The sequence below is a fragment of the Cryptosporidium ubiquitum genome, assembly GCF_001865345.1.
Source record: "Cryptosporidium ubiquitum isolate 39726 chromosome Unknown contig_2, whole genome shotgun sequence".
NCBI lineage: Eukaryota > Apicomplexa > Conoidasida > Eucoccidiorida > Cryptosporidiidae > Cryptosporidium > Cryptosporidium ubiquitum.
In genome coordinates, this window is record NW_021639842.1 from 166,584 (window position 1) to 178,808 (window position 12,225).

General features: G+C 32.3%; 7 protein-coding genes across 7 annotated transcripts; 3 read left to right on the forward strand and 4 right to left on the reverse strand.

Annotated features, from left to right (window-relative positions):
- Positions 1 to 339: 339 nt before the first annotated feature.
- On the forward strand, positions 340 to 1,956 carry cubi_00954 (uncharacterized protein; the record flags this gene model as incomplete). The annotated part of the gene is made up of 1 exon (XM_029017966.1): positions 340 to 1,956. The coding sequence occupies one exon, from the start codon at positions 340 to 342 to the stop codon at positions 1,954 to 1,956; it is 1,617 nt and encodes a 538-aa protein (XP_028872917.1).
- A 146-nt stretch (positions 1,957 to 2,102) lies between these two features.
- Positions 2,103 to 3,050, reverse strand: cubi_00955 (dual specificity phosphatase; the record flags this gene model as incomplete). The annotated part of the gene is made up of 1 exon (XM_029017967.1): positions 2,103 to 3,050. The coding sequence occupies one exon, from the start codon at positions 3,048 to 3,050 to the stop codon at positions 2,103 to 2,105; it is 948 nt and encodes a 315-aa protein (XP_028872918.1).
- Positions 3,051 to 3,781: 731 nt separating this feature from the next.
- On the forward strand, positions 3,782 to 5,554 carry cubi_00956 (PP2C protein phosphatase 2; the record flags this gene model as incomplete). Its single annotated transcript, XM_029017968.1, has 1 exon — positions 3,782 to 5,554. One exon carries the CDS (start codon positions 3,782 to 3,784, stop codon positions 5,552 to 5,554), a length of 1,773 nt encoding a protein of 590 aa, XP_028872919.1.
- Positions 5,555 to 5,569: 15 nt separating this feature from the next.
- On the reverse strand, positions 5,570 to 5,971 carry cubi_00957 (uncharacterized protein; the record flags this gene model as incomplete). The annotated part of the gene is made up of 1 exon (XM_029017969.1): positions 5,570 to 5,971. The coding sequence occupies one exon, from the start codon at positions 5,969 to 5,971 to the stop codon at positions 5,570 to 5,572; it is 402 nt and encodes a 133-aa protein (XP_028872920.1).
- Positions 5,972 to 6,974: 1,003 nt separating this feature from the next.
- Positions 6,975 to 7,949, forward strand: cubi_00958 (uncharacterized protein; the record flags this gene model as incomplete). The annotated part of the gene is made up of 1 exon (XM_029017970.1): positions 6,975 to 7,949. The coding sequence occupies one exon, from the start codon at positions 6,975 to 6,977 to the stop codon at positions 7,947 to 7,949; it is 975 nt and encodes a 324-aa protein (XP_028872921.1).
- Positions 7,950 to 8,142: 193 nt separating this feature from the next.
- On the reverse strand, positions 8,143 to 9,138 carry cubi_00959 (cyclin-dependent kinase 3; the record flags this gene model as incomplete). The annotated part of the gene is made up of 1 exon (XM_029017971.1): positions 8,143 to 9,138. One exon carries the CDS (start codon positions 9,136 to 9,138, stop codon positions 8,143 to 8,145), a length of 996 nt encoding a protein of 331 aa, XP_028872922.1.
- Positions 9,139 to 10,082: 944 nt separating this feature from the next.
- cubi_00960 (uncharacterized protein) lies at positions 10,083 to 11,861 on the reverse strand (the record flags this gene model as incomplete). The annotated part of the gene is made up of 1 exon (XM_029017972.1): positions 10,083 to 11,861. One exon carries the CDS (start codon positions 11,859 to 11,861, stop codon positions 10,083 to 10,085), a length of 1,779 nt encoding a protein of 592 aa, XP_028872923.1.
- Positions 11,862 to 12,225: the final 364 nt, after the last annotated feature.

Genomic DNA, 12,225 nt, shown 5'->3' on the forward strand with positions numbered 1-12,225 from the left:
GGGAGATTGTTTGAAAAAAAATGTTTGAGCAGAAATTATAAAGCTGGGTAAAAACGTATTATTTCAATTCCTGCTTCTTCAAATTTTGCATGGGATTTGACTGAAAAGTGAACTAAAACGGTTTGGATTACTTTCTTTTCTAAAGAAAAAAGTACCATTTTATACTGGGTAGTAGTCTTAAGAAAAGCAAACATACTCATGTTCATCAAGTTGGTAAATGACCAAATATTTAAATAAGTACATACAAACAATTAAAACAAAGCTCAAGATTAACAGCTTTGAGATTCTAAAATTTGAATGTGAAAGCGAAACAAACGGTCAATTTTGACAAATTGGTAGATGATAGACATTCCAGAATTAAAGGAGACTTTATCTTGGGACGATATTTATAACTTACTCGAGTCAAGCCTAAGAATCAGCTCAAACTTAGACCCAAAGCTGTTGGTTAATACAATCTTATGTGAGTGCAGGAAAGTTATTAATTGCAAAGATTGTAATCTATTCATTTATGACTCTATTAACGATGTTTTCTACCATGGGTTTGATACAAGTAAGTATATAATATCTGATTCCTTGCTGAAGAAAGTACTCCTTAGCAATGAGTACGAAGTTCTAACTAACTTAGGAGACTCTGATAATCATCAGCTCGAGAATAACCATGATATTAAAACCAAGAGATTTTCCAATAACGCTATTTACCTCCCTATATATAACACTGAAAAAGAATCTCCAATAGCTGTTCTTGAGATATTGGACAAGTTCAATCTGGATAAAGACGGTATTGAAATTGAGGAAAGTTTTTCTCAAATTGACATTGTCAAGTTAAGGTGTCTGTCCAAAATATTTTCTATTTCAGTTCTGAATTGCGAAAAGTACAAGGAAGTTAGAAACACTAAGGAAAAAGCAGACAATCTACTTAATCTTGTTCAATCTTTAAGACCAGATCTGGGACTTCAGTCTAATTTGTTTACCCTTTGTATTCATGCTCAGGAAATCATTGAATCTGAACATTGTATTGCTTTAATTGGGATCCCTGATAGACAGCAAATCATATCTCTCATTTCAGACACAGGAAATGAGCTTCTTTTCAATTATGAGATAGGCGACATTATTCACAAAATCATTGAAACCAGGCACTCCCTCATCATCCAAAATACTGGAGATGATAATGAACCCCGGTTCGTGAATAGGCTAGTTGAATGCTCTTGTAGCTCAATTAGGATTGTGATAGGAAGTAGCTCAGTTTCTACGAACAATGATGACCAATTCATCCGCCTTCTACAGAAGGTCTATGGAGGGGAAAAACCAATCTATAATGCCTTAGTATTCCCGATATATGCAGAAAGAGACAATTGGTCCTGTATCCCAACCCCCAGCCAAAGAATCTCATCAATTTCTTCCCTTTCTTCTGCGTTCTCCTCTTTTGAAATTGGACACGACTATGAGGATTTGGCTTCAGTATCCCCTAGAAATAACTCGATTCTGAACTCTTCAATCATTTCTTCCAGTGTTGTTGCTCCCAGCTCTCCAAAATCTGACAGAGTGGGAAGAAGCAGCTTGATTAACCAGCCTCACACTAACACAAGATCTTCATCTCTATCTCCAAGTACTCAATTTGTTCAAGGAAACAATACTCAAGCAATATCCCTTATTGTGCTTATTAACAGATTAGGTGTTTTCAAAGAGAAATCTAAATTTACTGAAAATGATGTCAGACTTCTTGAACCTTTTGGCAGAATTGTTGCTCCTAATATAGGTACCTTGTTCCAAACATCTCTGTTTTCTTATCTTCAAACAATCTACAACACTGACAGAAATATCAGCTTTAATAAGTATCAGGACAAAATGCCACAAGATCCTCCCCCATTTGCATTTCCCCACAGCAACTGGAAAAACAGACATTCTGATATAATTTTCGAGGAAGATGAGGATGGAGCTAAAGATTTAGAAAAGTAAGGAGTATAGTTATTCGGAAATTAGATGTTTCTTATTTTGTATATATAGATTGACTAATGTTTACTTTAAGAGAGACAATACACATCTAACAATAATTCTAACTTTGAATTATTAAGTAGAAAATTTCATAAACATATTGTAACAACTTATTTGATTCTCCCAACGTTTCTTTTTAAATGAGTCTGGCATGGAATACCCTGTTGAGCATAAATTTGGGTCTGATTAGAACTGGAGATTTGTTGTTTTTTACGGAATATTTTTGCTGAGGTCAAGAACAGCTGATAGTTATATAACTGATTTAAGAAACCAGGGTTTGGCGCCACATACGGTCTAGACAACTTAATTAGATTTAAAGCTTGTATAGAGCTGATCCCCAACTCTCTCATTAGAAAAGCTGTACAGATTGTTGGAGCTCTGCTAATTCCTGCAGCACAATGTATATAAACATTATTAGGTTTTTCCACAGTAGAATTACATAATGCATTATGTATAAAATCATAAGAAGAAGAGAAATATTTACTAATATCCTCAAATGGAGTATCGTAGATAGGAATATTCAAGTATAGAAATTCATTTTTAAACTTGCATGCACCCTGTAAACAACATACAATATGAGTAATTCCAAGGTTCTTGAGCTTTTTAAGGTCACTTGCAACAGCACTTCCTCCCAAAAAAACACCCGGAATAATCCTTTGTGCCTTATGCAGGTCTAAATTCTCTTTATTAGAGTATTGGACCTCTTTTTGGAAAACATCTCTAAAGCCTAAAGTGTTGATTGAGTTGATGATAATCCTCATATTGTTTTCAACTTTCTCTTCATAATTTTCAATATCGCTTTTAGGTGAAGTGACCAATGCTCCATATACACTAGTAGCCTGATCTAGGGCGCATATCAAGCTAATTATTTCTTGTATTTGCATCCCTTTGACTGGCTCTGGTGTTTTTTTTCTCAATTGATGGAGTATACGTAGAGTGGCAAAGTAAAAGTTTACTCTTTCTGGTAAAATAAACTCCACTTCGGATGAACTACCGATCTTCTCCACAACTGCAATCCTTTCCGTTCTCTTTTCTATTAACCGTTTCAAAGCTTCCATTTATTATTTTGATTTCTTAATCATTATAGGAAACCTGGATCATTAATTATTTTAATGCACACATTAACCCGCCAGAAAGTTTGAAAAAAAATTTTTTCTGGCAGTTCAAGGTAAGGGAAACTATTTTGCATGTATTTAGATATGTATATATTTTTGCAATATTTTTTTTATTAACATAAGTATTTAGTTATTTGAAATTTTTTAATTTTAGCTTTCTTTTGCATTTTTTAAAGCTAATTTTGGACTTCCTGTTCAGGAATTTTTCATCATAAATATTTTACTCAACCTTTTTTTTTAAAAGTTTTAAATTAAGACTATGGTTGTACTTGTAAAAAAGCAAAGAAGAAAATTCGTATATTTTTAGTCCACCTAATAAATTGTGCTATGCAAAAAATTGCATGCGACTACCGCCAAAACAATTCCCCACATGTTTAGTTTAAAAAATAAAAAAAACAACGAAGCAGGAAAGAAAATTTTTGTTAAAAAAAAAATAATTATTAATTCTTTTAGCCTTTGGGAAAGATTAAATTGTGGGAATCATTTTAACGCTAGATTAAAGAAGAACAGGATTTCAACTCTTTGTTTGGAGCATTAACAAGAATTTCTTGAAAAGTTAATTTTCAGAATTAAAAATAAAAATCAAGTTGGGTTTATTTTCAATAGTTACTATGTATAATATAGTTAGAAACAAAGTCAGATTTTTACCATTGGGAAGAAGATTGACATACCAGATGAAGTCCTTTTTAAAAAATGAAAAATGCATTTCAGGGTATGCCACCGCTTTTTTGGCGGGAGGACTTTCTGCATGGCTTTACTTAGACTCCAGAAAGAAACCAGAAAGTTATTTATTTGGTAAACTTGGGAAGTCATACAAGGTAGGGTGTGCATCTCAGAATAATACAAGCAAAAAGCTTCACCATAATCTGATAAACCAGAATGCAAAATTCAAATTTGAAAAGTCTAATTATGTGGAATTAATTGGAGATCAAGGCCCAGTTAAGAATGGGGATCTAGGCCCTAAAAAAGGATTAGCAAAAGTATCTATTTCAGCCATTCAGGTCAATGCAAATAATCCAATAGAAGACAGATTGTTAATACAGAGGATGAAACTCAATTTTCCTGATGGGGAGAGTAAGGATTTTGTGATTTCAGCAGTAATTGATGGTCATGGTGGATGGCAGGTTGCAGAATATGTTCAAAATAACTTTTTGAGAGTTTTCCAGAAGGAGTTGAATCAATATATGTCTTCACTAAAAATAGAAGAAAACTCTGATAAAAGTAAAAAAACTTCTCATATAGATGAAACAGACATTATAGCAGGATTATTATATTCCCTAAAAAAGACATATTATATAATAGATGAAGAACTCAAGAATAAGCTAGAGGTAGCCTATAATCTTGGGTTTTCTAAACTGGCATCAGTAGGTGCTTGTACAACTGTTTCTATTATTACAGAAGATGCCATTTTGACGGCCAATTCAGGAGATTGTTTATCTGTGTACTGTAACGAAAATGGAATCTGGCTTCCTTTGAATGAGCAGCTATCAGCAATGAATCCTCAAGAACAGAGAAGACTGGAGGAAATTCATAAGCATGAGAAGGATAGCCTAATTCAGTGTAAACAAATTCTTTATGAAAAGCTCTTAATGGGATTGTATACTATTCCAAAATATAAGGGCTGTTATATTAAGGGGATCTTGCAGCCTTCCAGAGCAATTGGAGACTTTAGATTAAAATCTATGGACTTTAACTACAATTGGGAGAAGGATTTAAGCACAGAAAAGTTAATGCCTACATTTTCATATGTACTTAAAGACATTGGAGGCGAGAAATCTGAAAATGAACGGTATGGAGAAAAGGAAGATCTAAATGAAGACGAGTTTCCATACTCTTATGATCTCATTAATGGAAATAAATCGATTAATATGAGACGAGACAGTTCTAGATACTTTGTAAAGAATCCATTAAGTTTTCCTTATGTAAGATCTGAGCCAATGCTACACCTCTTCTTTTATAACTCTTTAAATAAACACTTAAGCTCAACGAACAACACCAACGTGGAAAAGATCTCTCCAAATGAATACTCTTTGACCCCAGTACAAACCAATTCTTCACTTAAGGTTGAATGTATTACTCCAGAATACAAGCACTTGCCTATATCAGAATATTCAAACTCAAGTGAATTTTTCAAAGATTTCACTCTTTCCAAAATGAGAAATGCATACTCTTATATTCAAACTCCCATTGACTCGTCTAAAAGAAGTTATCTTATACTTGGAACTGATGGTGTCTGGGACTTTTTGACTCCAAAAGATGTTACCAATATTATATTAAACTCAAAATCACCAGACGACGGTATCAGAAAGATCCTTAAAAAAGTCCTAAATAATGCAGGAGTCGATAGTGTTGAGAAACTCAAGAGTCTGCCTAAAAAGAGAAAGGTATTTGACGATACAAGTGTTATTCTGGCTGAGATCACTCCAAATAAACAAGATAATAACTAATTTAGAGACATATATTTATAGTTCATCCTCACGAAAATTTCTCGATCTAATAATACTATTTATCCACTCATTTTCTGAGTCTCTACTTTTGTTAATGCTATCTGAAATATGAAGGACCTTAAACAAACCTTCATTCAGTTGACAAACAGTTGAAATATACTTCCCCTTCTGAACTAGCTCTTCAACAAGTCCTCTGTAAATCACTACGGCTTTCTCATTAAAACCCTCATAATTTACATCCTTGAGCTTATCCTTTATTGAAATTTTAATGCTTGAGGTTCCATCATCCAGTGTTATCATCTCCAGCTCCCCACTTTCCCCCATTTCTACGTCCACTACAGAACCCTGAATCCAAAAACAATCTCCATCTTCCACAACTTTCTCTGGAACCTCACAAATGAACATCTTTGGAGTCATTTTCATTGTATTTCCTCCTACATGCAGGCACACGCAAAATTAGCTTTTTTTTCTGAATCCCTGTTTTTCTTGCCTTAGTAGTCAGGGACTTCGTGCACTAATTAAAACTAAAAAAACAAATTCCACATATAAGCTCTGTATAGTTTTTAAGGGTGAAATATTGTGGAGAAAAGAAACTTTCATTTCAAAAATCCCCTTTTATTCTTTCTTCTAAGCTTTATTTTTGTAATTCATTTGGTACTCACAATTTGCCGCGCATTTATATTATTTTTTAGTTTGAAATAGAAATTTTGTTTTTGGCGCCAAAAGTAATTAAAGATGAGGATGGAAAATGCTGGAAAAAAGAGAAATTTTGCAGAAAAAAACATTATGCAGATGGTAATTGCTTGGTGAGAGAGCATTGATTATATTTGATATAAGCGGAGTTTGCACACATTTAATTATTTTATTTTGTTTGTTAATTGGGTGAACCGAAAGTAAATAAGAGGTTAGATGGTTTAGCCTTCAGTCGTAGGAAGTGTTATTATCTCTGACAAAATTTTCAAAATTATTTGAGAAGAAGCCAAAGTAAAGATGGAGGTAGGTGTTTTTCGGTGTATAATCTTTTATATGTGAAATAACTTCAATTCAAAATGTAATATATTTTAGTATGAAGAAGAATACCAAAAATTAGTATCTAAGTATAAGTGTTCTTCTGAGAATATAAGGAAAATAATAAATCACTGCAATTCAAAGGTATGTTTGATTTTTAAAATTTTAGTTTGAACTCTAAATTATCTACTTCACAAATCCAGAAATTTGCGACTAATGATTTAAGTTCTATGATTATCCTATTAGAGGATTTGGAACAGAGGGGGATTTCTATTGAGGTAAGATAGATAAAATAGGAGATTCCTATGAGTGGAATGAAAGAAAAACTTATTTTCAACTAACTTATATATGTTTTTCACAGGGTTCTGACATTGAATTTGAGAGGAAAGTGTTGGAGCTTCTAGAGTTCGAAATGAATACTATGTTGAGAGAATGTGAGCAGCTTAAAAATAGTATTTTGGAGCTAGCCAATGGTATTTTGAATATTTCTGAGAATAAGAATCTTCCAATTTTATTAAATATTTTAATGGATGGAATAGGTGCATACAATTCGATGATAAGTAGGCAATCAAGCTCCTCAGATTCCCTATTAGAAATGTCATTTTGGTCCATTGAGCTCATGGATACAATTTACGCAACTAATGGAGGAAGTACAACTTTATTAGATTACACCTTGGAGAAGATACAAGATCAATTCCCATCAATACTGAATACTTTTGATGAAATTAACTATTTGGAGAAAATTTCGACTAAATGTAATATTAATGAAATTTATAGAGGCATAGTGAGGATAAATTTTGGGTTGGATAGGAGAGTTAAATCATTAGAAGAGGGAATTAATAAGCATATAAAATCTGTGAATGGCTCAAAAACTCAGAATAAATATAATGGTGAAGAGGTTTTATTGAAAATTGACCACTTAAGAGAAGTATCAGACTTTCTCAAGAACGAATTTATTTCTTTGATAAAGGAAATTCTCTTTTTTTCGAAGTACCTTGGGATAGATGACGGGTATAACAAAGTAGTTGATATTACGCCTGAAGCTGATGCAGATAGTACCAAAGGGACTTACGATGACTTGATTTCTGAGATTGAGACGGTTTGTGAGATGTTCCAAAATGGGCAGATTCACAAAACCAGAGAGATAATGGATAAGATCATCTCAAATTTAGAGATCGAGGAATTTGAAGAAATTTTAGGAGCTTTTAATCTTTTAAATTGGCTAAAAGGTAGAGTTTCCATTTGTTTAGGACAAAACCTTGAAAATAATATTGAAAGGATCTCGGCAATTTGCAGCAATAAAAGGCAGGAGTCAAATAGCGACCTTGAGAAAGAGGAGGAGAAACTTTTAAATCATCAGGAGACTCGGTACTACGATGAAGATTGAAAAATATGAAAGTTAGAGTGAGTGTGAGAGTAGAAGAGAAAAGGAAAGTTTATGAATAAGAAAAACTGTAGTTTTATATTGCCTATTCATATGAGAATAGTTTCAAGCACTTATATATCTGCCATTATAATACAAATATAATAGTTTGTATGCATTAGGATTACATCCTACTAGCTATTTTACATCAATTAAATTATATTTCCATTTCAACGTTTATGTTTTGAGTATTAGTGTTTAACCATGGATGCTGGAGAGCTTCCAAGGCAGTAATTCGTTTCTTAGGACAGTATTGTAATAATCTAGACAAAAGATCAACCCCAGCCTGATCTAGGTTTGGAAGCAATGCGTGAAGATTCAACTTTGGATTCACCTTCCATTGAGGAAAAACACTTTTATAACACGGAAGTTGAGTAACTCCTGGCCAATTACTTTCATTTGCAGTTCCAAGGAGTCTGAAAATATAAAATAGTGTATCAATTTCACTGTCACCTGGGAAAACGGGTTTGCCAGAGATCATTTCTACCATTATACAACCCACACTCCACAAGTCAACGCTACAATTATAGCATCTCTGTCCGAGAAGAAGCTCTGGAGCGCGGTACCATAAAGTAACGACTTCATGAGTATTTGGTTTTAAAGGTGGGGTAAATGTTCTAGCAAGGCCAAAATCTGCGATCTTAAGGGTGTTACCTGAATCACTTAGCAACAAATTTTGTGGTTTTAAATCACGATGTAAGATCCTTCTCCCATGGCAGTAAGCTAAACCACTGAGGAGTTGTCTTAAGAGAGACTTAACCTGGCTGATTGAAAGACCTTTTTTTCTATTTATTCTTAAATATCTTCTTAAGTCAGTTTCACAATACTCAAAAATAAGCCATATTTGCATTCCTGTACATGAAACCTCTAATAATGCAACGATATTTGGGTGTTTCAACTCCCTTAACAAAACAATCTCTCTTATAGCCGTGGAAGGTAGCCCAACTTCATCCAATATCTCATCACTATCGAACCTAATTTTTTTTAAAGCAACAACCTCTCCAGTATCCTTTCTTAATCCTTCCCAAACAATACCATAAGTACCTTCCCCAATTACTCTTACCATACTATAGCTTTTTTCCAAACCTTGCATATCCTCAAAAGTACTGGTACACTCTGTTTGGCAACCTACTGTGCTTGAATGGATCTCCATTTTAAATTCTCAGAATCCCAATTTATAGAGGTTGAGTTTATTTATCTATTTTTTCTTGATTACTATACATATCTTTATCGATGCCTTGTGGCCAATCCTTATTAATATTAATTCCCTTGTTATTAATACTAATATTCGGATACTAATATTTCTCTCCCTAATTTCCTACCGGTTAGGCTTTACTATTGCTTTTTTCCCACCCTTTGAATTTCTTCTATAAAACAAATTGGGGGAGCAAGTGGAGGGAAATTTTTTAAATGCTATATTTGCATTAATTTCTATTATTACAACAAAAAAAGTTCGTATTTGATCTTTTGTAGCTCTTTGAATACTTTACAGTAAACTTTTTTACCTCAACTTAATCCATATTAATTAAATCTAGTTTGCTAGCTTCCAGCTCTTTTTTCTATCTTGTAGATATGATCCAAGAATTCATATATTATATTGAATTCATGCATTTATTTGTGTTTAAATGAAGCTTAAAATGTTTGAGTGGGAAAGAATTTACTCTGTATAATATTTGAATTATCATATCATATAATTTCATTTTCTTTATCTTGTTCTTTCAATGCCATGCTCTCGTTTCTATTTAAATCCACTTCCTCCTCACCACCCATTCTTTGTTATATTTTGAAATTCTTAACTTTATTAAAAGACTAAAACATTTCTCAAATTTTCCATTTTAATAATAATTATTATTATTGCAGTAATAAAACTGCTTTCTTATGTGCATGCATTATGTATATATTTATGTGGACAACCGGTATAGGAATCAAAAAAACATGTTACGTGTGAAAATATATTAATGACGGGTTGGAAAATAAATTATTTTATTAACACAAATAAATGGGAGAATAATGAGAGAAATTGATTAAACCTAATAAAGATCATATAGAAAGGAATTCGCTAGCAGAGAGAATGCAAAGAATGTGGATTTATAATAATTAATAAAATAAAACGATAAATACAAGGAGCAGATTGTATGTAAATAAAGCTAGAGTTGAAAGAATGGAATTCGAATTTCCAGAAATTGAATGATTAGATTCAGAGTTAATTGAAGATTGGTTGTAGTCAATCAAGGAAATATGAACTTCCGAATCACATAATTTATTTATTGTATAAGTTGAAACACGGTCTAGATTTTTATTGGTATTCTCAGAAGTAGCCGGACTGGATTGGCCAACAGGAGATTCACTATTACAGCATGTGGAAAATGGGCTTGTATGAGAAGAAATTGAAACAGAGCTTGTGTCTTCAATGCCAGTACAACAATTTTCACTGGGTTTTGTAGAGAAATCACAGTAATTAATGATTTGATTCAGCTCATTTGGAAGCTTTTTATTAGCTTTCTCGATAAATTTAGTAATGTCCTTTCCAATAAATGCCAGAATCCAAATTATATCAGAAATTTCTTGAACTTTTCTAAATTTTTCATACAGTTTTGTGGATATCTTATCCAAAGTATCCCAAATGAAGTAATCATAATCATTCAGATTGCTACCAGGTTTAACTTGGATAATATTTAAAAATTCAAATGAGTTATTCCATTCAATTATACAGTTTTCAGGGTCCCTATCTTTTATTGAAAGTGCTTTTGTGATGCTTGTCTTTTGGAGATGATTATTACTTATAAAATTATCATCACTTAATTTTGAATGTCTAATTAGGACAGAACCCTTAATAAAGTTCAGTGAAAATGAATAAATTAAAAGACCTAGCTCATGAAGACTTAAAAAAGATATTCTTTCATTATCAAGGATCCAGAAAACCCAGTTTACAGGAAATTTAAGCTCTGCTAATGAAAATGACCAAAAAATGTGAACTAATGCTTTTGGACTAAATGAACTTATTTCCATCTTGGAAATTAACTCATACAAATCTTTTGGAACAATGTCAGCTAATGAAAATGCATAGCAAAGCATTGAAATGTGTATTGGAAGAAATTTATCTATGGTTTTAATGCTTCTCCTTTTAAGATTCTCAAATAGGTGAGGTGAAATAAGTCCAACCTTTGAATATGACCATGCAATATTAGAAATCTGTTGAGGTTCTAAATTCTCAAGCTCTGAAAGTATCTTTGGAATTGCATAAACAAACAGATTTTTATTGAATTTCTCGGCCTTTGCAAAGGACCACAATATTATACTTAGGTTAATTGAGACAAATCTTTCTAATTGTATTATTGATTCATTACCTACTATTTCAAACAGAATATGATTATTCATTCCAAGTTTTACAAGTGACCAAACGATACTCGAAAGCTCTTTTGGAGAAAATCTAGATGGAAAATTACTTCTAAATACCATTACATCCAAGAGAAACTTAAATCTTTCGTCTCGTTTTATCCTCCCTTTCGAATTGTTATTTTGGCACAATGTAGCTATTTTGTATAATATTGATGCCATATTTTTTTCATTTAAATAGTAAATATGGGAATTAACCAATCCCAAAAGCTCTTTAAGTGAGCTAGAAGCGGTTATTATCTTATTCATTTTCAAATTAAACACAATATTTTCATTCCTTGAATATAATATTCCATTATAATAAATGGTGCTTGAGTGGTCATAAGGATTCAAACATTGATTATTGTAATAGTGAGAAACTCTCTCGAAGTCATAATGTTGACAAATTTCTGGGCCAAGGAAAATTTTTTTTGAATTTGTCAGAGCATGTTCATCATATTCAGAATGCAGCATTGCACTATTGCATGTCTGCATTTTCATTCGTTCAAGGTTATTGTTGTAATTCTAAATGGCAGGATAACTTACTTTTGACCATAAAGTCTTGCAAGATTTAATCAATTTCCGAAAATTCCTGCAATAAAATTACATTTTTATTGCAAATTCCGGTTATTTTGATTTTTGAATTCTATTCAGATTTTACCCTTTTTTTTTTACATGCTCGATGCCACTATTATTAATATGAAAATTAAATAGTAATTAGTAAACAAAATTTTGGCGCCTACTACCCAAAAAATAAATTATGCAGTTTGTGAAATATTAATAAAGATTTGAATACAAATACAATAGAACATATATAGAATTCCGTAGATCTGATTATTTAAATACTGTGACATTAGATGAATTG